Raw genomic sequence first — 25,007 nt, 5'->3', positions numbered from 1 at the left:
GATTCACCTTAACATTCAGTGTTAATTGCTCCCTTATCTCTGCGGTGAGAATCGGCCTCGGGCAGTCAGGAGACCCTGACACCACATTGCCCCAATCTATCGACATCTCTTTCAACACTCTTGCCTTCTAGACTCAGAAATTGGTCTGGCTAGGAAAGAAAATCAAGAACAAGTAATTTATGTGAAAGAGCACAGAAAAAGCAGGTTATTGGGTCAGAGCTCAGAAACTATTTCACACTCAAATCCACATATTCAACTGTCAATGCACCAACATTATCTACAAATTCAACCTGTTTGTGGTCATAAAATGATCCAAGAATCCCTTACAAGACTTATAAGTGACTCCTGGGACAAACTGCAACCTTGGGCTTTGTAAAACGAGAGAGAGAGAGAAAGAGAGAGAGAGAGAGAGAGAGAGAGAGAGATGGATAGATGGATAGACAGAGGCTCAAACTTTCAGTACCGTCACCTTCTGGAACTCAAGTTGCCCACTTGTGAGACAGGAATAACATAATACTTGCCCTGCAAAATGTTCCTGAAAACCATGGATAACTTATATAAATCCCCTAGCCTAGTGGCTGTCCACACAGTATGTTCTAAATCAAGAACAATATTCTGAAGTATTTCAGAAAATGTACCCACAAGAAGGCAGCATCCTTTGAAGTGTTAGTCATCAGAATTAGGAGAAACACACACCCAAAATATTCGGCTGTCAACGAATTACAGCTTTGCTGATGCCAGAAAATCTCTTTTAGCTCCTGGGTATACATCATTTTATTGAACAGACATCTAGAAATCAATTTAGATCAAAAGTCTCACATTCTGAATAGACCTGAAAACAAGACATAGTTAGAGGCAAGATAAAGGCCTTCTCACGTCCTCGGTGGCTGCCAAGTCCCGTCTCAGTCACTTTTGCTAACAGCTGACACAAAGTCTGGGCCCAACTGCAAGGCCGCCTGTAAAGTTCGTCTTCTTTTACACTGAGAAGATAATACGATTACAAAGTGCCAACTAACTTGTACAGAAACACCTGTAGTATCTGTGTGGCAGACCAAAGACGTGGCCAACTTTGCCAGATTTTACCGGGTTTCCTTTCCCAGGGATCTTGGACAAAGCCGTCACCTCTGACGTCACTTAAGTCCCCAGTGCCTTCAGGGGTGGCCCCAGTTCCCCCAATGCAAAGTGGTCTGTTATGGGAGGCAAGGATCCTCAACTCTGGAGGTCACGTTCACGGCCTGGAGAGGGTCTCATCGTCGACATCCACTCTTGGCCAGAGCCCATGCTGAGTGTTCCGCTGGCCCATTACGGAGGAAGTCCCTCAACCCATGGGCTCAGATCAGGCTTCCCAACGGAACCTCATCAACCTCTGATTTTTAATGAACGAAGCGACTTGTAACATGAGAAGCAAGTCTCCACACTAGCTATAGTGGCTCTGGTCTCTTAGATTTCAAAGACCCTATCAGGTATGTCAACGGAAGTAAGTGTCTGCTTATTAAAGTGCAAGAACAGAATAATTCCGATGCAGCCTGCGGCTGGGCACCACCTGGATACCCACCCTATATCCACTGTTCCACCTCTTAAGGCGAAAGTCAATGATTCTTTCTCCTAACGGTTTGCTCCTTCAGAGATGCTCCTCCTCCTTCGTTCCCCAGGCATTTTGTGACCTGAGCACCCCGTGAGGCGATGAGGAGGCAGGGTCCACCATAGTACCCCCTCCATATCTGTACCATCAAAACCTTTATTTTCTTAAAGGACAAGTTTCTGCAGGGTTAGGAGTCCCTTTATGTGAGAACCAGCCTTCATATCATGTGGCCCATTCTCACCTATTTTGTCAGGTTAGAGATGGGCTTTTTCAGAACACGCATATGGAGATATTGGAGGGAGGTACTGCTTCTTGCTTCACCCCATTCCAGAGGGAAGGTCTGACCACAAGTTCACAGTTGCTGGCCCATGAACTGCATTTTATTTCTCAATCATCATGAAGAAAGAGGAGAGAAAAGAAAATCCATCTTCTTAATGTTGTCCTGGGTACAAAGCATTTTCTGAAACTTTATATGGGGCAATACTGCTTTATGGGGCTTCAGCTGAGACTATAAGGCATGAATGTTCCGGGGGCGGAAACATTAGCTGGCCAGCTGTAATGAAGTTCCACTGTACTCGATTCTCCTAGGCAATGAAGATGAACCTGTGGTCAGTTTTAAGTACCGTGAAGCTATAAAATATTTAGGTTGTCATTCCTTTCCCAGTATTAGCTTTACAATGGCGCTGTGGGACAGGTAAGAAGCGTATCCTATTATCCTTATTTTCTAGATGGGGAATCTTGACAAGTCACTTGAGACCTGAAGGGGACATGGAACAAATCAGAGGACGAGCCAAGAGAACTCATGAGGCTGCTGCTTAGCAGAGATGCTCAGTCTCGAAGAACTACCTTCCAACACTTCGCCGGAAAGACTGCGGACGCAGGGGTGTCCAACCTGTGGTCTGAGGGCTGCATGCAGCCCAGGATGGTTGTGAATGCAGCCCGACACCAAATTATAAATTAATTTAAAACATTATGTGTTTTGGGGGGTTACGTATTGCATTGTATCTAATGTGTGGCCTGAGACAACTCTTCTTCTTCCAGTGTGGCCCAGAGGCACCAAAAGGTTGGACAGTCCCACAGCAACATCCCCAGGGACTCGTTCTGCGGTGCGCAGGCAGATCCCGAGGCAGGGTGAATGTCCCTGACAGGCAGAAACGGTGCACGGGCAAGTCATTTCTAACTGAAAATGGGAACCCACCCGACAGCCCACCAACTTAAAATGATTTGTGAATGAAGGGAAGAAAACGGTTCCTAAATTCTACCCGAGAGACAGTAAGTTCTGTGGCAAGTGCTCGGCAGCAAAGCTTTGCCTCCACCTCCTAACCACACAAGGTTTCATAAGGCACTCCTAAGAATCGGAAGTAAAAACACGTGCTGAGCGCCCTCGTCACACAGAAAACGAAGAAATACCGCCCATCAGTAGATGTTTCAAGTGATTTTTTTGACATCGAAGAGTAAGAGAAAAGGAGGGGAAAAAAAGAGCCAGGAAAATATGGGCTTTTTATGAAAAGAAAAGAATAATCCTGACAAGGAACATTATGATGTAAAATAAAAATGACTTCATATTAAGAAATCCCTTTGAGAGAGAGCTGCCATAGTGTTGGCCAGCATTCGGGCTTTTCAAAGGATTAGTGTGCTGCCTTTAAATCCCGCGGCCCAGGGAAGATGGCTGGGCGGACAATGGGAGTCACAGGGAGAGAGGTACCAGCATGCACTGAAGGGAGTAATTGCAGTTGGAGGCCTTCTGGTGACAATTTTGAGAATGCAAACACAGCTGCAGCAGAGCCAAATATAGCTGGCCACAACAATGACATCCATAAAGTTAATCATTCCGAAATATGCTACACTTACATTCAACCAGAAAACTCAACACCCCTTCCATAATGGAGGAAGAAGTCAAATATAGTTTTCTGCACAGAAACACGCAGCTGCGCCAGTGGAATTTACTACCAGTGATGACCGAGCTGTTCTGGTCCCGCCCTCCTCTCGAGGTTCCAGCTCTCAGAGCTATGTTGTGTGGACAGATGTGGCCTCTTCTCTTGAAATTTAGAAAACTGCTCAGGAACGGATAATAAAATGGGCCCAGAGAAGCCCATTTAATCTTAGAGATTAAGAGGACGGGAAAGATACAAATCAGGAAAATACAAAAAAGGCAGAAAGACAACTTCAAAGACAGCTATGCTGTGCGTGACCTAAAGGAATCCAGGTTAGGGTACAAAGAATCAGCAGGGGAGCAGCACCAGCTTGACAGAACAGACATGCATCCTCTGTGCCAAAAGCTGTCCTTCCTGAAGCTTTTTCATAGCATTTTCCCCTTTCATTATTCCTCTAAGAGCTTTCAAGGAGAGAAGAGTATGTCAGATTTCAACCTGTATCTGTTCTCTCACATGACACCCAACGTCTCACTCTGGAGATGCAAAGCGAAAAAAACAACCGGGTGTGGGAGTGAGTGCACATGTTCAACCTGGTCTACACCCACCCACCCCCTTACAGTTCCACCGATCTCCTGCAACTTTAGCCTTTTCAAGATGTTCCGTTTGCATGCTGGATGCCCATTTGGCACAATCACAGTTTCAAGGACTCCTTTCTACAGCAACAGGAAGCGATGGGATGGATAATATATATGGATCCCATAAAATGTGCCAGCAGCCAGGAATTTGGCCTGGCTAGGACCAGCTGTGTCTGCCCAAGAATATTATCAATTTAGGGTCTACTGTTCAAATTTTCCTGTGAAGAGTCTTGCTGTGTTCTCACGCTAAACCTGAAAGATCGGGCCCAGCGGCATCATCTCAGCTATAACTGAGACACAGAAGTGCCCCCAGGTGCAGGTCTCAGCTTGTCAACCAATCAGGTATGACAGGATCATCAGAGTAAACTTCTTTTCCCACTTTTAACAGAAGCTACTCTGAGGTTCTGGGCCAAAGAGTCAAAACATAGTCCTAAAGCCCTGGCTAGGTAGCTCAGTTGGTTAGAGCACTGTCCTGATATGCCAAGGGTGCATGTTCAATGTCCCATCAGGGCACATACAAAAAGCAACAAATGAAGACATAAATAAGTGGAACAATAACTCAGTGTTTCTCCTCTCTTTCTCCTCCCCACTCCCCTAAATCAGTGAATAAAATTTTTTTCAAAAATACTCCTGAGTCTGATTTCTGCTATATCACTAATGCGAACTACATCTTTGGTCATGTTGTTAAACTTTTCTGAATCTTTAATTTTTTTTGTTACAAAGGTAATAATCTGTAAACGCCTGTTATGTTGTACAAGAATTTAGTAACTTTTATAGCCAAAGACCATTAAATGTAAAATATTTCAAGAAGGGAAAGAATTATGCCCAATGAAATAGTTTTTCCAATGTTTTCCCACACATACGTGTGTACACGTGTGTGAGTACACACACACACATACACACACACATATATTTATGCCTACTGACCACAGCCAGAGGAGTAACAAAACATTCTGCTTTTCTAGCCTGGAGGACCAAATGATATTGCGTCAGATAAATGTGGTACAACTCTACTGCTACAGGGGGAGACTAAGAAATGAAGACATGATTCATGGAAAAGGATTAAAATACCACCTTAAAATTTAATGAGCCTCAGTCAAGCTATGAACTTTCTTTAGAAAAAGCATGGAAAGTAAGCCCTTCAGTGGAAGATCACAGAGTTTTAGATCCTGCTGTGGAAGTCGAAGAACTATGCATTCTGATGGCACTTTAAAAACATTCTGAGCTGTGCAACGGTTATGTCAAAATCTTAATCAAATCAGCTGAAATTAACTGCGTTCTCTCCGAGGAGTGAATCAACACCATCACTTGGGAGAACAGGGACCTTCAGTCTTGTGTGAGCCTATAAATTCCGGACAGGGCAGCTGGTGCGTTGTGAGAGCTTATTCCTGTGGTTATGACAGAGAGAGCCACAAACAGTTTCATTGAAAAGAAAAACCTCTTTGACTTCTTTCACTGTTAAGGCTTAAAATCAAAACCTTCCATGAACCTCATTTTTAAAGCACTGTTACCGTCACAGGAATCCTGCGTACTGGTCCATCTGCCTGTACGACACAGGGTGCACTGAAACTGAGATCTCTTCAGATTATTCAAAAGCTGACCTCACAGAAGAGGCCATATTAGTCTGTTGAAAAAGTCCAGAATGATAAACTGAAATGCTACTTTAGTCTAAATGCAGCCTAAACTTAACTTATACACATTTTCAGGAGGGGGGGGGAATGTGTCTAATATTTGCTGGCAAGTTGGCTCTGACGTTCATTCCAAGGAGTAATTAAAATTTAGCCAAAAACGGAATTTGTGCTCATTTGTCATTTTGAAAGCCATATGATTACATATTTATTAGCATTCCATTTTAAATTACCAGCCGACTTGAAAGCATCGCTCTTCATATCGGAACATAATGTACCACGTGCACGTCATAAAACAGGCTGTGCACAGAGCTCCCGGTAGGGCAGAGACAGGGTAAGTCCCAAACATGCTCACCGGCAGTCCGACCGCAGAGCTGGAACTGCATTTCAACAAAGCTAGCTGCAGTAATCACTTTCTGTTGTGATTTAGGACAAATGGGAAGTGGCTCAAAATCCCCCTCAGCGTTTCCACCTTTCTTTTAAAAGTCCTTTAGAAGGAGTGTAAGGCTCTCGGTAAATGAAAAAGGAAATCCCAGGAGGGGAAGCAAAGTTTCCATGCCTTCACATTCACATTCGGAGCAGAATATTGGATGGCACAATTAAACAGTGATGACGCTTGAAGGGGAATAATTATTTGACAATTACCTGAGAGTATCGCATTTACTGCGCTAATTGGTTTTTGTTTCCCTCAAAGGTCTTTCCAGGAGTGCACAGCTCCGTTTCTCTTAGATTGAGCAACAGCTTTTTCTTGAGGAAAAATAAAAATACATTTTCTGCACTGCTACACAAGTAGCCCACGGCTGCTGCTGGCTTCACTGGACTGGGGCCCCTCCCAGTCAGTGGGCACAGACGGAGGGCATGGCACGCACAGGTGCCCATGGACTGGGGACCATTAGGACCTGCCCGACACTCCCTTCTGCACTTTCCTAGAACAAATATTGCACTGAGAAATAGCTGACTCCATTGTCCTAATGCACAAACAAAAGGGCAAAACAGGACCCTTCCCTGAAAAAACCACCCTCTGGTATTAACACTCTAAGTGGGAGGTACAGACTAATTCTGGGTCAAGCTCGGCACAGGAAGTGCCACACATGAACGACATTAATTCAGCTCACTGCAACACGCTGAAAATAGGAACACTTTCACTGAAATGTAAGTATGGTAAAGGATGTTTATAGTGTTGTTTGGCAGTTGTGAGTTTTGTTTTTAATTCACTACCGTGACATCAGACCGCCACTCATATTGGGTCTCTCAAGTCTACATATAAGCCTCCACAAAGAACTCCACCCAGATTTTGACACAATACCAAGATCATATGTGTGCCAGCTGTCTGAAAGTGTATCAGATTATTTCATACGCCAAAACATTAACTGTGCTTTTATAAGAAGTGAATGAGTGTTAACTGGTCAGAAACAAAACCACAAGTTAAGGGGTGAAGCAAAAGGAAAGTCTGGGGATTTGTGTTAAAACAACAACAACAAAAAACAACAGGGTGGGAGGGGAAGACCAAGGACTTTTATCAGAGGCCAAACGTGCTGTCATTACTGCTGCTGGGTGGGGAATACTGATGAGAAAAGCTTTCTAAATGATCCCATAAAATCTTGATCACTAGGGTCACATCTGAACATCCTCTCTTTTTTATCTTGTTTTGCTAGGTTCTTGCCCCTCTCACCCCAGCTCACTGCCTCTCCTAAACAGATGCCAAAGTAATCCCAATCCAGCAAGTTACAAATCATATAGCAAGACTTAACAATAAAACAATACCTCTAATGCTGATCACAGGTAACTTTAGTGTTCTAAATGTCAATGTGGGGTTAGTTTTGAGTCTTAGGGAGCAGCTAATACTAAAATATTCAGTGCTAACTGAGAAATCCCACCTGAAAATACATTTTAAAAATATCCTTAAAGAAACATATGTATAGCCCTTTCTTTTAGAGTCTCCTCATTTAAATAATTTCTTATGACCATCACAGAATCAGGTGATAAATCTCGGTTATCTCTGTTCTTTATTATTTGTAATGGCATTTTTCAAGAACATTTTAAATGCCATCTTTAAAAAAAAAAAAGGACCCGCTACTTTTGACTTTCATTTTGCTGGGCCTTTGTAAACCAAAATATTTTTTAATTAAAATATATTCTCCTTAATTAACTGAGATATGAAATAACAGGGCAAATTTGAATCAAATTAAAGAGTAACAGACTCATTTGAACCAAATTAGAGAGTCAAGTCTGAAAAGGTGGTATGTATTTCCTATAAAGTTCAATCATTCCCACGTGGCACCATTTTGCTTTTCTGACCAAAAAAAAAATCTAAGTCACATTTAGTTCAAAGATCTCTCTTCTCTCCCATTAACATGTGAACATACGTTTATATAACATACTCATACACACGTCAACCACCGCTTTCTTGTTTGCTGCCTCTGTGGCACAGGCCAGCACGTAACCTCTTTAAGGATCACCTGTAAAATGGGTACAATAACCACCTTGAGATCTATTGTGAAGGTTAGAGACTGTAAATAAAGTGTCTTGACACGTAGTAGGCATTCAATCAATGACCTGCGGTTTTGTCAAATTAGGGGAAAAAGAGGGAAGGCGGTAACTATGCTGCCTTCTTATTAGACTGGTCACATGGCCCCTCTTATAATTTCTTAATCTATAAAACTGGATCTGATGAGATGGTCTCCAACACCCCTTTCAACTTTGACAATGATGTCCCTAGAACCAACTTTCAGTTCAATCAGACACTGATAGATATTTCTAGTCATCCTAACCTGGGAGGACTTAATAAAAAGGGAAAATTCACCACGTTGATGAATTTACACTCAAAATAACTTTCCTCATTTTCAGTAAGGTTACTTACCAACTGTGGGTAAAAAAAAAAAAGAGATTTCATTTGAATTTCTTGGTAGCTTCTTCTCAGCATCTTATTTTAACATCACAAATGTGAGCTAATACTTTTGCATTTGTATTTATCTAGATTCTCCCATTTGTAATTTCTCATTTCCAAGTTATTTCTTATATTTTTTGTTTAAAAATAAAAAAAACACTTAAAAACTCATTTAAATGCATATCTGATCATTAAGAAGGTGGGACAAAGAGGAAACATCTCCCCAACACCAATCCAAAACCAGCTAACCCAGCTTAAAACAGATTTTTTTAAACATCAGTTCCTACTTTGTTTCGCCATACTTTGTTGTAAATGATGTTCTATAGTGACACAAAGGTAACAAAACATTAACAGTTAATGATTTAAAAAGTCCATTTCCACTTGCAGCTTTATTAATGAATATTTAAATCCCCAAGACTTAGAAGCACACGTCCTAATAATTCTATTCCACGATAGAGCGTTCAGTGAGCTGGGCTTTTTAAACACTAGGTGGCTGGTGGGGCTATGAAGCGTGATAATTCATCTGCAAAGCTATTTGTGCATCTGCCTTGAGGACTCAATCATATTATATCTTACAAATATATCCAAGATATTCTCCTGGGAAAATGATAGTGAAAACACACCCTACTGCTTTAAAAAAAAATCAGCACCGGAAAAGCCCCTGTGCTTTACTTAAGTTCCCCTCAGGAAGAGGCCAATATCTGGCCCACGGAGACTCAATGCCAAGGGTATCGTAGCATCACTGACCACCAGTTTGGAAATCACTGAATCCACACAGCTGTCTTTTCAATGGTTTAAATATGGTGACAAAATACACTGCTAGGTGGGTTTCGAGTATTTTCAGTTGGTCCTATGCCCTCCCACACACCTCTTTATTCCCCACTTAGTCTCTAATGTTTGTTAATTGCAAACTTTTGGAAATCATACGACCACATTCTCAGAGATAAGGAGACAAATAATAAGATTATCATTTACAAATCCTCTAGTTTTCCTCTTTTTTTTAAAAAAGGTCAATTAAACAATAATTGGCAAACACTGAAAACAATTTAGATTCCAAAGGACATCATCTGGAAATAACTAACATCTGGAAGATAAGTGGGGGTAGTAGTGACATTTGGATTTGTATGGATATTCCGGGGCTAAAATACACAGGCTCTGTTCAGAGCAAACAGTTTGAACAAGCCACCTACATCTACCTAATGAAAAGAACAAATGAAACATTCACAATTTAACTGACAAGAGACAGCACCTTTTCGGAGGCCACTAACACTTTAAATCCAGAAAGCATTCATTTGCTAGATATATCATGGTCACTGACATAGCAGGTGACCATAAATTCAAATCATGGCCAAACCAATTCTTCAGTTCAACCCCAACACTCCTCTGGAGAGGAGAAAACATAAAAAATTTTCAATAGCTAATGTGAAAACATGTATTATATATCTACACATATATATTTAAGGGGGACAAGACAAGGACCTTTTAAAACCAGTATCATGGGAATGTTACTAACCAAGATTAATTTCTCTGAGAAAAGTGCCAAAAGGAAATTCAATATTTTAATTTATGTTATCTGATTATCTTAGTTGAGATAACAAACCTGATCGCGAGTTAATATCCACTGAAAGGACAATTCGAATTTGACAGATTTTATCATCTTCTTCTCCCATTAAAAAAAAAAAATTCCTAGGGGCTCAAATAATTGCCCGCTGTGGAGTTTCTCAAGAATTTCTCAACTCATAACATTTAACATACAAGAAAAATAGTCTAACACCTTGGGGGAAGTCAGTTGCCAGGGAAATGGATCATAAAGCTCGGAATGGCATGAAAATTGGTAAGAGTGCAGTAATGTGCCAGAAAGAATATGGATGTAAAGTCTTACAGTGTGCAGAATAGGAAACATTTTAGATGGACTATTACCAAGGATAGCAGTCCTTTTTCCCTAGATTAATCGTAGCCTAGATTCACTATCAACGTTCTTGCCTGATAATTGACAATTTCACATATAGCAGGTCTAAAATGGACACAGACCTTTCACACCCGCTTCTGGCCATCCCTTTCCTGTCTCTTCAGGTTTTCTTTTTACAACACGCTGACATACACATAGATCCTACCGAGGTGACAAAGTTTCTCTTGCCAGTTCAGGCACTACCCAAACGAACCAGCCAGATAAAAATGAGGCATACTTTCTTCAGGAACCCCAGCTCTCTACTTCTCCCAATAAACTCCACCCTAGTTTGACAACATGTAAAACTACCAGAAGCACATTAATTATTAAATTATAGGCTGCATATCAGACAAAACCACCATGATTACGTAAAAATTACCACTAATTTCTGCCACAGAGCACACCTGGCTATTGTAATGCTTTATAATTATCCTCCGCCACCACTACCCCTTTTTCTTTCTTTCCTCTTCTCTCCTTCCACTCTCCCACTATAGAAAAGGAATCTTTGCAAATGCAAAGTCAGATGAGCGGATAATTTGGTAAGAAGGAATGTTTAAATGGGCCACCAAAGCTCCAACAGCCCCGCATTTCCAATGACAGGAGCGTGCACGCGCGTACTCCACCCCGGGACGCCGCACCCCGCTGACCAGTCCTCACTCGGTCCCCGCTCACGTCCGCAGGCCTGGCTCGCGGGTCCCCGACCCGATTCCGGACCCCAGTCCCCGCGCTCCGTCCTCCGGTCCCCGCGCCGCTTGGCAGGTCAGGACACTCTCCCTCCTCCCCGCGCCCTGCTCGAGCTCGAAAGCCCAGGGGAGGTAGCTGGTTCGGAGCCGCCACCCGCGTTCCGGCGTTCCCGGGCGGTGGAGCCGCCAAGCTTGCCTCGCCCTCCTCGGGGATCCGGGAAAGCGATTTGGCAGTGGCTACCGGGCCGGGGGGCGCAAGTAGAGCGCCGGCTCCGCTACACGTGCCCCCAGGGCCCCACTCACATTCGGTCAGGAACTAGCAGGCGGCCCTCGACCATCATGTCCGGGAGGAAATCCAGCTTGAAGGCAGAAGTCATGTTCGCAGCGCACGCGGCGCTCGGAGGGCGGGAGGTGTTGGGGAGCAGGGGGCGGTGCGCGCGTCCGAGCGGCCGCGGGCGGCGAGACGGGCAGGGACAGGTGCGCGGCCTCCCCGCGGCGGCCGCCGAAGCCGGCACTTGTCACATTCTCTCCCCCTCCCTCGCTCCGCCAATCCCCTCCGAAATCTAGCGCCAAGGCCAAGAGCTGCGGAGCGCCAGGTGCGGCGAGCGGAGGCGGAGCTGCGCGCCCGCGCGCAGCAGTTTAACCCCTGCGGGCCCGCCCGGGGGAGGGACCTGCCCGAGGCAAGAGCGAGGGCTGCTGTGCTCACCGGATTTAAATTTAGCCTGACTTTTCCTAGGGTCCAGAGCGTCTAGAAACGCTCACCACACTGAGTCTGCACTGTTCCTCCCAATTCCCCTTTCCAGGGCGCCTGGCACGCGGAGAACCGTTGTTAGGTTTCGTGCCACTGCGTGGCCAAAGCTTAGTTCACCTCTCGGTCAAAGCCAAACTCCCAAAGACACCGGAGTGGAATCATGTCAATTGTTTGTTTAAATGCTCTCAGTGTAACATTCTTGCTAGTGTACGAACTAATCATAATAACTGAAATAGGATTCGTGGTTTAGCCAAAGTAAACACTTCAAAAATGGCCCAAGTGAAATGTAGGGACTTGTCTCAGAGCTTTAAGGAGAAAGATGAATCAATCTCTCTGCACAGTTATGTTTACTTTTGTATCATCTTGAAAACACTAAGTATAAGGGACTGAAAATAAGAAACAGTAACAAATCACATTTTCTTTTAAAAAGATAAATCACAAATTTGTCATTTCCAAGTATGTAATACAATGATTAAAAACCAAGTGACTTCATTAAAGAGTGTTAGGCCTATAATGACCATGAAGCTTAAATTACCATTTAAGATTTGTGACTGATTTCCTGATAGGGATTGTGAAGGACAAAATGCCTACAAAAAAATACAAGATGAGTTGGATTTTCCAGGGGATTTGCTCAAATTTTTAAAAGATAAGTAATTTATAGGGCGGCATTCTAATTTAGCATTCTCCTTATTGTTTTATTGTTTGGTTATTTGAATGAAACCAAACTTTTCACAATGTCACATGTATGTAAGACTACTTGATGGCCTATTTCACAGTCTAAAGTAACATCATAAATTGCAGAGCAGACATTAATATTAATAGTTTGCCTCTTGGTAATCACAGTAGCCAGGGGGTTAAACAACTCAGTCACGTGTAGTTAACTGTATCATCTGTGTTAAATGTATCGAACACCACAATATGGAGGAAAAAAAAATCTCACCAATTCTTGTGTGATGAGAACTGACCAGCTTTAGAGGTTATGAAGGAAAATATTTATATGCCAATTTTAAATTCACACACCAATTTTAAATCCAGGCTTGATGCATTGAGCAATATGGAGTTAACAGGCCTGGAATATTCAATTAAGGCCAAACATACATAATTCACTTGATTTTCTTCTTCGGCTGAACAATATTTCTAGCTTTTGACCAGGATAATTCTAATTCCAAGACAGTTAATGTAGGACTAGGACTAAACTTCATTTGAAAACATTGCCTTTCTGAGGAACCAGGTCTAGGTTCATAAGGAATTGAAAAGCGTGCAATAAGTGAGTTCTTGTATCCAAAACGCCCAAGCTTTTCTGAATAATGGGTTACATTTTTTCCCTACCCCAGCTACTACAGGCTACCTTTGAAATTGTAAAAATTTTGTTGGTATTTCAATAATTTTAATAATTAGCTGGATAAGTGAGACAAACCTTGACAGCTTTGGGTTTTACACACATTATCTACATAAATCCCAAATGTATATAATGAGCTGACTATATAACAAATTTATTTTTTAGCGAACAAACAGAACCAGTGCCCATAACAGAGGCAGAGCATAACTGCCTTCATCAAAAGGAAAAAATGTTTTCCAATCAGCTATGGAATAAAGCGCCATCTATATCCACAGTCTATGAGATAGAAAAGGCTTCATTAACATGTACACTTCTGAAATTTTTATTCTCCCTTTAATTGCATGTGAATTAGTTAGGAGAAGCTGTCGGGACTTAAGGCCTCTTACTGACTTAAGCCTTCTCAGCAGTTTGTTAAATTCTCGCCACCAATCCCTGGAGGCCATCGTGGATTCAAAGCAGCTTTTAATCATACTATAAGGAGAGTAAAGTAGTGTGTAAGTAGGTCATAGAGAAAGAACTACAAGTGCATAGGCTATTGCCTTATTTAACAACTAGAGTGTTCCAGAGTTTTCAAAGCACGTTTGCTTCACCATTTAAAGTTAGAAGCAAGACCAGTTTCAAATATAAAAGATCACTCTTTACTGGAATACAGCGAGGACATGCACCAAGGAAAGCTTATGGGGTATGGTTGAGTTTAAATAGATTGGCAGCCAAACTATGCAGTAACCGCATAAGCACTTGATGTAGGGACCAGAGAGAAACAAATACACACCCCCAAGGGTTTTGTTTCCATGATATAAGCACATGTACATCAGCCATTTTCAAAAATACAAATTTCAAAAGCTCTTGAGCTTAAAAACGAAAACAAAACAAAAACACTCAACCAAAAACACCTGATGAAAAGCTTAAATTTCTCATTTAACTGCTTTGACAGAAGGCAAAAAAAATAAGTAAAAATCTGAAAGCAACTGAATGGGACTCCTTTTTAAAATTTTCACGCAGTAATGAGCCATCAGGTATCATGTTTTGGCAGTTTGAGTCATTTGGCAGACAGCTCCACTGGGCCACTGTTGAGCACTTGGGTTCAGTGAAGCTATTTTATAGCCAAGGATCTTACCAACAGCAGGGAAAGAGGATGGGCCCGCAGCAGGCTCCTCTTGGGGACACAACCTGGTCGGTGACACCACGAAGGACCAGGCTTCATTGTAGAAAAACCTCAAGCTCTACCCCCAACCCATCCCCTACCTTCACTAATTGTCTCCTTTTTTTTTTTTTTAATCAACTTACTATTCATTTCCCAAACAAAAGGCAATTCAAGAATTGGAAGCACTTCAAGGGAAAGTTTCTGAATGACCTCATTTTTATACGAGGCCTTCCAAGGCAATCGGGGGCATTGTGCTGTTTCAGCAAACCCCTTTTCCTCTCATTCCTCCTCTCTAATGGAGTTTTGACCAATGGTGATTGTTTGAGCTCTGAATTATCACTGGCATTTAAAAAAAAAAGAAAAAGGAAAAAAACCCCTCAGCAGAGACAGAGTGCTAAGAAATACATTTGTGCATAGAGTACGCACTGCTTGAAACCAAACAATCCTGCTTCTGTCACCCCCCTCAGTCCAGGAACTGGAAGGCAGCCCCTCAACTGCGGCCCCACGAGCACCTTTGCACACAGTGTCCACTCTAACCTAGAGACTGGTGCCTGGTAGATAGCGATTGACGTATGTAACCAAACAATTTTCTTCTTCTGCAGGCAGCCTTGTACATTTTATGACAAATCTCCATTTTAAAAAACGTGTTCCTTCACATAACCTCACGCATCACAATCTCTTTAGAAGCAAACCGTCGGCTGTGCTACTGTAGATGAACTAGCACTGCTGTGTCAAGTCAAAAAGCCACCTTCACAGAGGGGTTCCCCCCTCCCTTCTGGCTCATATTTACAAAGGAGAATCCAAAACATTTTTCCCGTATCACATTTTCAGATCAAATTTTATTAACATAGATGTTTGGGTTTTGTTTTTTGTTTTTAAGCCCGCTGCGCTCATTGCCATTTGCAGCAAGGACTGCAGGCCCTATAAGAGGATTTCCCATCATTTCCGGCCAATAAACTAGAAATCCACATGAATTTTAAGCACCTAAGAGAGTATCTGACTTTGTGGCCATGTGTTTGTTCTTGGCTTACCCAGTTTCATTGGCAACTTGCAAAAAACACAAAACAACAACAGCAAAAGCCAGAACTTTAAGTAGTACATTGCAAATATATTTTTTCTTAGCTCCATACAATATCACCTAAAAACATAAATGCTTTATTTTTTTAGATCACTAATCAGAAGTTTAAAATGATCACCTTAGTATTCCCCCACCCACTTTGAAAGCTTCTGGAATGGAGATTTTTATCACAGTCTTAAAACGACTTAAGTGAAATTAAATGCCAATAAAGATGAAATCATTATTAAACTCATATTTTACACTTTATGGGAATTTTAAGTAGTCACTCTCCCTTGAGAACAGCTGCTACTGGCTTTTTGCAATCTTGTATTTTTCTGAATCTGTTTTTAATAGAGCAAAAATTCATAATGGTGAATTTATCTCCCTTCTGAAGAGGCCCTCAAACTGCAGATTGTTCTCTGGGTACATACCTTCGTGCTCGGAAATGAGGTGCCCCTCTAGAGTTTCCAGAAGCTTCCATTCCAAGGGGATGAAAGGTTAACGCTATGGGTCTGTCACAGCCAGAGCCCAACCAGCTCATCAGTTCCCCCTCTAACTCCTTTCCTTTTTCCTAATCCATTACTTTGCTGCTTCCCCCACCCTCCGCTTTCTCTTTCTTTCTCCTCTTCCCCCTTTTCTCTCCCTCAAAGGGAAGCCAGACAATGCTAGAAGCTTCCCTCTGCAGCTGCCTGTCTGAAGAGGCAGGTGACTACAGCAATGAAGTGACTTGTTTGGTTGCTTATTTGCCAGAGAAATCCAGTTTGCCTTTGCTTTGACCAAGGCTGCCTTCTGACCCAGGAGCGGCTGCCTCTGGAGACAGGCTGCCTTCCCGCCATTACCAGGGGGGCAGGGGGAGGACCTAAGACTATGTCCCACGAAGTGAGTGAATTGGATGTGAAAACTGGGAAGGAGAAGAGTGGAGAAAGGATGGGGAGATGAGAAAGGCCTGTCTGTCCAGCATGGTGATTTGTACACAAAGGCACTCAGGAAAACAGCCTCTGAAGGAATGTTTCAGTGGCCTCTTGAAGATGCCGAGATTTGTCAGACTATACCAGGTACCCTTATCTGGTGCCAGCCTGGCGGCAGGGACAAAATTTATACTTATCACAGTGAGGTTTTTAGTTCTTGGCCATCTACCCTTCAACACTCCCACCCCCACAAAATGTTTCTCCCAATTGGCCCAGAGTGCTCGTCTTACTGTCACGTGTTGACTGCTTGACGACTGACGACAGCTGAGTGGCAACAGCTGGCTGGATACAGTAGCAGGGCTGAGGCAGGGAGAAAGCAGCAACAGGTGGGGGAAAAGCAAAAGACATGGAAGTTTTAGCCCGGGGGTGGGGTTGCCCGAGACAGACCTTGGCAAGAATCAAAATTCAACTTGAGAGGAAATTTCTGCAGGTTTGACAGCCCCATTTGCTGGAATAGCATTCCGTTCCCTGAACAAATGAATTGAAGTCGGGAGTAAGAGAGCAAAAACCTGGGGTTCTGTAACACAAAATACATGAATCTACTTTACCCACAATGATGACAGAGCCCCATCAGAGAGCTTTCGGTTACAAGGATTAGAAGTCATCTGATATGGTGTGTGCAGACCAGACTCTTTAAGGCAAATGCTATTTTCAAACTGTGTGAAAAAGATTATGAGATTTAAGAACCACACCTGTTGGATTCTGCTCTTGATTCTGCCACAGAGTTGATGGACACTGGGAACATGTCATTCAATTTTCCAATTCACCACTAAACCTTTGACATATAGCTGGCCATCATTTCCTCGTGGGGATGAATGGCTGAAAAATCGAAACCTACCATGCTCCTCAGATGACAATGTGTTAGCCTAATTTTCCCTACAGCAATTATGTAACCAAGTTATTAAAGTGATGTGGAGGTTGAAATACATTAAGGTTTTGAGCACAGGAAATTTATTTTTTCCCTGTAATATGGTTCAACTCTCTAGCCATTTTTAACTCATGATAGAGGTTTTTTAAAAAAATCCCAAATGACTTTTTATTTAAATTTGCTTTTGATGCTAATTCACACAAAGTCCATTTTTTTTTAAAAAAAAGGCTTATTTTCTCTTTTTCTTAAGTAAGCTACCCAAAATCTTCACGTAAAATTAGTGTAACAATCTACCTGAGTTAAGTGGAATGTGTTCTGTCTTATCGCTACCATTGAATGTAAACCTTGGCGTGACCCAATTGCTTCCTCTCCCCCATGCTCTCGGGAAGCTAATAGCTACATTGGCCCTATTTCACAGGAATATGGCAAGGTTAGAAAGGAGGAGAGATATGAATGACCTTGAGGATCTGAAAAAGAAAGGCGATGAGGCTCAGGATTTGTTTTGCTTTTTTTTAAATAGAAAGATAAGGCCAGGGTTTTTTCCCAAGAACTTCTTCCCTCTCCTCCTCACTCATCCCTCCTTCAGGGCCTAGCTCAGCACCCCCTCCTCTGCCCTACAGCACTTGGCACCGTCTCACCCACTGTTCTTCCTGGTTCCTGGCCGTGGTCAGCTTCTGGGCAGCTCAGACTGTCCATCCTGTCTTGAGCACGGTGTATCTCTGTTGCTAGATTGGTTATGATTGCAGTGTGACTTGTTTGGCCCCTTAAATGTGACTTTTTACCTGTATAAGGTAAATTTCAATGTACCTTTCATTTCAATTTACCTACCCCCCCCCCGAATTTCTAAACTGTTTGTCTATGTGGATGTCAAGAGAGAAGCTTTAAAATACTCCATTATTCCTTTCAACATCTGTTTTATTTATACAGACTAATGCCCGAGAAAAGTGGGGTTTAGAACGCTTTAACTCAAAGACCTCACGAACACATAGCAACAAAGAGGGGAGTTGGGATTAGAATTCAGGAGCAAAAAAACTGCTGAGATTGTTTTTGCTTTCTTTTCCCTTTCTTATTGCACAGCGTAGACAGTGGCAACATTACAAGATGTGTCCAAATCAAATCCACGGTGGAAATACAGCTGCAGAGGAAGATCCGACTTTAAAGTATCAAATATCCGATTGTTATACTTTCAGGGAAGGTTATAACAGTTGTTGGCCAGGAAAGGACTTGGTTGACTGCTGGATTAGAATCCCTTCCTCCACGAGCTGGGTGTCTTCTAGGCCTATTGCTTTACCTCTCTCAGTTTTTTAATCTTTAACATGTGAATAACAGAATTATCACTAACTCTTAGATATCTGTGAGAATTAAATTAGATAAAAGAAACCATGTAGTGTAGTGCCAGGCATAGAGTCGATTATAATAAATTCTGAGGTTATTCCTTACCTCAATCATAACACTCCCACCCTCCAAACTTTGTTTAAACCTGGAACTGGCAGGTGGGAAGGGAAAGAAACATCCAGTCTTAATTCTGTTGCGTTGACCCTTCCACATGTAAGGCCGGCAGCCAACCTCAGAGGGAAGAGGAAGGCTGTGGTTTGTGGAGAGCAGGAGATGAATATCCAGGGGCTTAGAATGAGAGCTCATCCCTTTTTATCAACTCAGTTTCCAGAGAGAAGGTCAAAATCAGTCCTAACTGCTGCCACCGGGAACTCCTGCCACCCATCTCCAACTCAGTACACTTTCACCTACAGAGGTGCTGCTTAAATCCCCTCTGAATGACCAGTCGGCCACCTCACAGAACCCACAAGGGAGCTAGGGTCTCAGACCCAGACATTAAACAAGCCCAATGTGACAAAGACTGCTGCATTGCAGGGCCCACAGCCCCTGGGTGGCTGAGGTGGACAACATCACGAGAGGGGTGAGAAGCATCTGAAGCACGTCTGCATCCGGCACAACTCTGCCCGTTCTGGTTGGTTCACGCGCCATCTAGAACCAGCAGTGCCATCCATGGGTCTCAGTGGAGGTTTTACTGACTGCAGCTGCTGCCTTTCTCAAGACAGGCATTTAAAAAGCCCCAGCTATTGTAGCTGTATCAGCCTTAAAATTTCAAACCTCAAGCTCTGCTTGGCCAAGATGACAAAGCTGGTTGAACTGATTTTATAGGGAAATTCTAGTGTTTCTTTTTCTCTGAGGGCATGCTGGCAAGTCCTGCTTCATAAATTCTAGTGATTCATCACAATCCTAAACAGCCAGTCATGGGTGGGTCCACTCAGAATGGGTGGAGGTGGCAGCTCGAGCTGTCCTGGTACTACATGTCATTCTGGGCCAGTGCTGTCCTCTCCCCACAGATGCCATTTCCTGTTAACTCTGATGGTCTTGACATCCAAGAAAATGTGCTTGGGATCAGTCACACAGGGAGAAGAACACTATGGTGACGACAAACATACCTGTGTATGATAACTCTTAAAAGGTGTCACGTAAAGCAGAAGATCACGTTTGGGAACAAACTGTACCTCAACTCACCCCAGATTAGGGTTAACCAGCACAATTCTGCATTGAGCGGATGTTCAAACACACACACATTTTCTCTCTCCCTCTCTCTCTTGCATGCCTGCCTGGCTTGCATCTCAGTCCGATCTTTGTGGATTGGTACCACGTGATCAGAAAGATGCTACAGCTCTAGGACACTTCATTTCGAGTCTTAATGGGCTACAACATTAAAACCTCACATATGCTTTCCTTCCTCTGACACCCTCTTCCCAATGTCAGTTAAGCCAAATGCCATGGATTTTAATCCTCTCTACACCACTGCTGCCTTGTTTTTCCTGCAGAATAAAAGTCACTGTGAGTTTAGAAAAACTCGCAAAGCCAATAGACATTAGAGAAGCAATCAATAGTTTTATGAAAGGGGAAATCCCCCAGGAGTTACCAAAATGTAGAAAGAAATTCACAAAGGCTAACTAATAAGGACAATCGAAAGGATGATCGCAACGGAACAGACTACTTGTTACTGCTTGAAGAGGCATAGAAAGATGCTCAGAGCGGGATGAGAGGCCACTAAAGCAACTGCAGTCTTAGTGACTGTTTCAGAAGTCTCTGTCCGGGAACCCGTGTCAGAGGTTTCTCATTTCCCCACTACCACGATCGCACCAAAGCAAGGTGTGTTTCTCACCTACCGGGCCTGACCCCTCACACGGGAGCCGTCATTCCCACACTACACTCTTCCTTCTGCGATTTCCCTTTCTTTTCATCAACCTTGGTGTTTCCAGGGCTGTGAGCAATGAACTTTCCACCAGCCACGTTTTCACCTAATTAACCCCCCTGATTACAATAATTAGTATTGATTCACTCTTGGAATGACTTCCTATGTATTCAAGCACAATCTGTACTTGCTGTAAAGTTCCAGATATGAATATTAATCACATGCTCTTCTTTGTTTTTTTAGCCCCAGAAGGAAATTTTGTAATTGTATACACTCATATTAAAAGAAAAAGAAAAAGAAAGGAAAATGGTGAGGTTTCATTTTAACAAATAAAAGAATACTAATGATACATTGAGGGCACAGATCTTAGACCGAACACATCTAGTGGGCATTTCCGAGGCTGGTGTGTGACTGAGCTCAGGGTGCAATCGTCACTCTACGGAAAGAAGCCATTTTCCCAGTTTGAATCTTTGGCTGTTCCTTTTCTGCAGTCTGGGCTTAGAATTAAAATTTACTTTGGTATTTGTTCAGGTCACTATCAAGGGGGATCATCACACATAGAGGCTGATGGGAGGATACAGATTACATATCTTGTTGCTGTTGTGAAAATAGGTGTAGACAAGTTTGCCAACTTCAAACAATCTCACGCCTTCCCATCAGGCTAAAAGATAGTACGCCTGGGTAATGCTAGGAAAGGGGTCTCCGAATTCTGGCTCGTAATGGATCAAACCACAGGAGAAGCAAACAAAGCCAGAAGGGACCTGAGAGCTGCAAGAAGTCCAAGTGAATAGATCTCAGGTAAATAATAATAATAATTTAGTCAAAAATTCAACATGGAGGTTCCCAAGTTTTATATTTTTTTTCAGTGTCCTACTGACGGTGAGCTAGGAAGCACAAGAGACTACTTTTTTTCCAAACCACAAAAAATTGCTTTGCAACCTTTGTTTTGGAATAAAAACTTCCCAGGAAAGCAGAATCTAGGTGCGCTGGCAACTGTGGGCTAGCTTCAGTTATAAAGCTTCACCAATTATCTTTTATGAGCTCATCCTAAAAGCAATTATTGGCATGCCCGATGGAGTGAGCAGTTCAGATCCCATTGGAAGTAGGAGAATATAATAAGTACGCATTTAAAATCCACTCTATTCACAATGGGTAACTTTTAAAATATCATTTTGCTGCAGATATGTTTTGGGTCCACCCAGTCTCTTAATATATGGTTCATAAAAAAATATACACTTGAGAAGGCAATTTATTTAGCCTGTAACATTAATCTGAATTATTCTGAACTAAATATAACATTTCATAACATTGCAACCTAAGTTTAAAAAATTGAAATGTATGTCCAAACTCTAAGAAACAGTTAATATTTCATAACTGTGTTTTCATAAGGAATACATCTTGTTTCCTTTTATTTACCAGTAATATCACTAATTTAAACCACAATATAATCAAAGAGGAAATAATTATAACTAAATGTTTTAAAGTTTTACCCCTTAAAATGATTCTCCTTCTGTTTTTAAAAATTAGGTTCTTAATCTCTCTCCATAAATTTACTAATATTTTCCAAAATATTGCTCTGGCACAAGCAGCTAATTAAAGCAAAACACTAAAATGTTAGGTAAAAATTATTCTTTATGGAAACCAACTGCAGTGAGATGATTTTCATAGAAATCAATTACCATTTAATATTATAGGGTCTGTTCTTTTATATCTAGTATGAGAAGAAAAATCACTTCAATATTATGAGAAATTCAAACCAAATTTTCCCATTTTCTCTTTTTGAAGTCTCACTGTATTCACCTTAGAAACCAGTGCTTATGTTATAAAAGCAAGATTTTTGAAGCCATGAGGAATGTTTGCCCTGCATGGAAATGCGTCTTACAAGCACATAACCATATTTCAGAAATCAGTATGTTCCACAGAGACCTGTAACTTAACAACTTAAAAGGTTTTATAATAATGGTCCGTGACCAAAATTGTAAGGGCAAAAGTTCTCACTTGCCCCTGAATTTCTAAACTGTTTGTCTATGTGGATGTCATGAGAGAAGATACAGGCTAAAAATTATAATTTACTTAAACATAGAAATATCCCTCTTAACTTCTCTCTCTTGCTACCTGCCATAAATTCACCAAATTGGCAAATTTTAAATCCCCAAGCATAAATACTTTAGAGGTATGTCTGATAACAAGGTATTTGCTGGAATGATAATGGTATTACAAGCAGTCTCAATCAATACGTTTCTTTCTGTAGTTAACAGAGAGGTAAGCAATAAATCTCTAACTTAATCCAACGACATAGCTGCGAAATGCAAAAAGCTCTATGAACGGCAGATATTAAATTTTTTAAAAGCACAAAACCCACAAACAAGTAGTGTTAAAAGCTTTCATTCTGTATAGTCTATACAAACAAGATTATAGCAGATAAAAAGGGTGTTTAGAAAGAGAAAAAAAAAAAGGCCCAGACATGCATTAAGCTAGTTTGACAGCTCCATTGTTCAACCGGTCCCATTGTCAGACCCAAAGATGTATTCAGTGCTACAATGTCTGCTAGCAAATAAACAAAAGACTACATTTTTCAAAGCAGGATGCCAATTCTCTCATAATTCTTTCTCTGCTCCCAAAAGGTCAGTGGTGGCTCGTCCTCAGTATGCGAAAGAACCCTGACAGAGATGGAGAAAACAAATATTTGTTTTCAATACGTGGGCCGTGCATGAACAGAGGTCTTTAAACAGGTACATGTTTTGGCAAACAGGATAAAGTGATCCAAACCTGGTAACACAGAAGGACTATCTAGGTAGGCTAAGTCCACATTAGAGTGGTATTTGGAACGCAAGTCTAATATGGGGTCTCCTCAGCTCCTTTTTCGGTGATTATTCCACGCAGAGTGCATAATAATGAAAGAGGCTTAGACAGTGCAAAGGAAGAGACAAACCAAGAGCTAGATTCGGAACCTTTAAAATGAGCCACTGGCCACTCACACATCACAGAAAGCAAAAACATGATAAGCTTTCAAAAGGCAACTCGTACAAATAGAACTCGCACACAGCAGTCCTTTTCCTTTCTCTCGCTTGCTCTCTCTTCCTCCCAATCTCTTGGTCTTGATTTTGTTTCCCTCTTTCTCTCTTCCTCTCCAGATTATTTTTTTTTCTCTTCTAAGATAAGGAAGCTACTTGCTTCAGAGCATGATTATTGTTTCAGCCAGTTCTGGAAACGAGAAAAGCATACATTAAAACAAAGGCCACCACAACATACCTTAAAAGCAGCTCCTCATTTCTCATAGTAACAGCGGATTTGGGACAGCGCATGCTTTCTGCACTGAGACACTGATAGTCTCAACAAAGCCAGTTCAGAAGTGCGCTCAAACATCAATGCCACAGTAGCTGTTCACTAATGCGCGCACTCTCCCTCTCCCTCTCCCTTTCTCTCTCTCTCTCTCTCTCTCTCTTGCCCCACTCTCTTCTCTAGTCAAATTCTGAATGGTGGAGCAAAGGGGCTCCTGCAGACTCACTAAATAGAAATAATCCTCTCTGACAAGTTATGTTGTCTAGGCATATTTTTACATTAGTACACTGTGCTGCCTATAGGGGTCTTGTGTGCATTCACTCAAGCCTGGCTGGCGTTGGTTCTCGTAATTACCGTCTGAAAAAATTGGAAAGAAAAACAAGGGAATCGTTTACCTTTCTCTTAGACATTTGCTGGCAGAGCCAATTTCACGTTTTCTTTTTGTTATCAATTATCAGCAGGCATCACAGACAACAAGAGGGGATCTGGATAGATTGGTGTGCTGGAAAGGATTTTTGCTTCTCTTTTTGGGGACAATCGATTCATAGTTGGACTCATCAATTCCTCTAGTCTTGTCCTCAGGAAGAGGGACAAGGTCAAGACCCTTAGTCCCACCCTGGGTCCTGGATGTGGAAGATGGAGATTAGAGAACCTGGATATACTTAACAGAGTTCCTGCAGATCAGAGCCATAATCAGCCTGAAGCGGGACACCTAAAGGAGGCAGGCGATGCAAAGATTGTCTGTCACACTTAAGTCCTAACCGACACTGGAGCCAACTGGGTGCTCTTTTCCAAAATAAGAAAAACCTGCTTCCCTACTTCATTATACTCACTGGGTTTAGCATATAGTTAGCCAGGGAAGATACACATTGCACTTGTGTTTATTGGAATTAAAAGAATCCCATGCAGATTAGCCAAGGAAAACAGCAAGTTAAACACACACAGTAAAGACGAGATGCTACAGACAGAATAGGCAGTTGTCCAAAAGTGCAGACGAAGGCACCGCTCCAGGAGGTGTGTGCTGATGGGAAGCCAAGAATGCTCTCATCCTGGATGGAACAACACGGGACACAGCCCGACACAGATCTGGATCGCTGAGTGCCGGTTTCCTTACTTCCAGGCTCCAGGCACCTCCTCACCTGTCCCCCGTCCACAGAACCAT

At 42.2% G+C, this 25,007-nt stretch overlaps 1 protein-coding gene across 8 annotated transcripts in view; it reads right to left on the bottom strand.

Annotated features, from left to right (window-relative positions):
* CELF2 (CUGBP Elav-like family member 2) overlaps window positions 1-25,007 on the bottom strand; it is a 503,518-nt gene that overhangs the window by 286,325 nt on the left and 192,186 nt on the right. For 2 of the 8 annotated variants that reach the window (XM_053665829.1, XM_053665831.1), the window contains exon 1: window positions 23,816-23,835. The exons of 2 other annotated variants lie outside the window; for them this stretch is intronic. Coding sequence is in view for 4 of the 6 variants with exons in the window: in XM_053665832.1 (XP_053521807.1) it covers window positions 11,541-11,614 (74 nt within the window). In the remaining 2 variants the exon portion in view is untranslated. Of the gene's footprint in view, window positions 1-11,540; window positions 11,798-23,815; window positions 23,836-25,007 lie in introns of those variants that run through there. 4 more of the 8 variants (XM_053665835.1, XM_053665834.1, XM_053665832.1 and 1 more) reach the window with 3 other exon arrangements.

This window comes from Artibeus jamaicensis, unplaced genomic scaffold, assembly GCF_021234435.1.
Source record: "Artibeus jamaicensis isolate MK-2021 breed Jamaican fruit bat unplaced genomic scaffold, CSHL_Jam_final contig_426, whole genome shotgun sequence".
Taxonomy (NCBI): domain Eukaryota; kingdom Metazoa; phylum Chordata; class Mammalia; order Chiroptera; family Phyllostomidae; genus Artibeus; species Artibeus jamaicensis.
The sequence above is the reverse complement of the archived record's forward strand: the minus strand, read 5'-3'. Positions and strand labels throughout refer to the sequence as shown.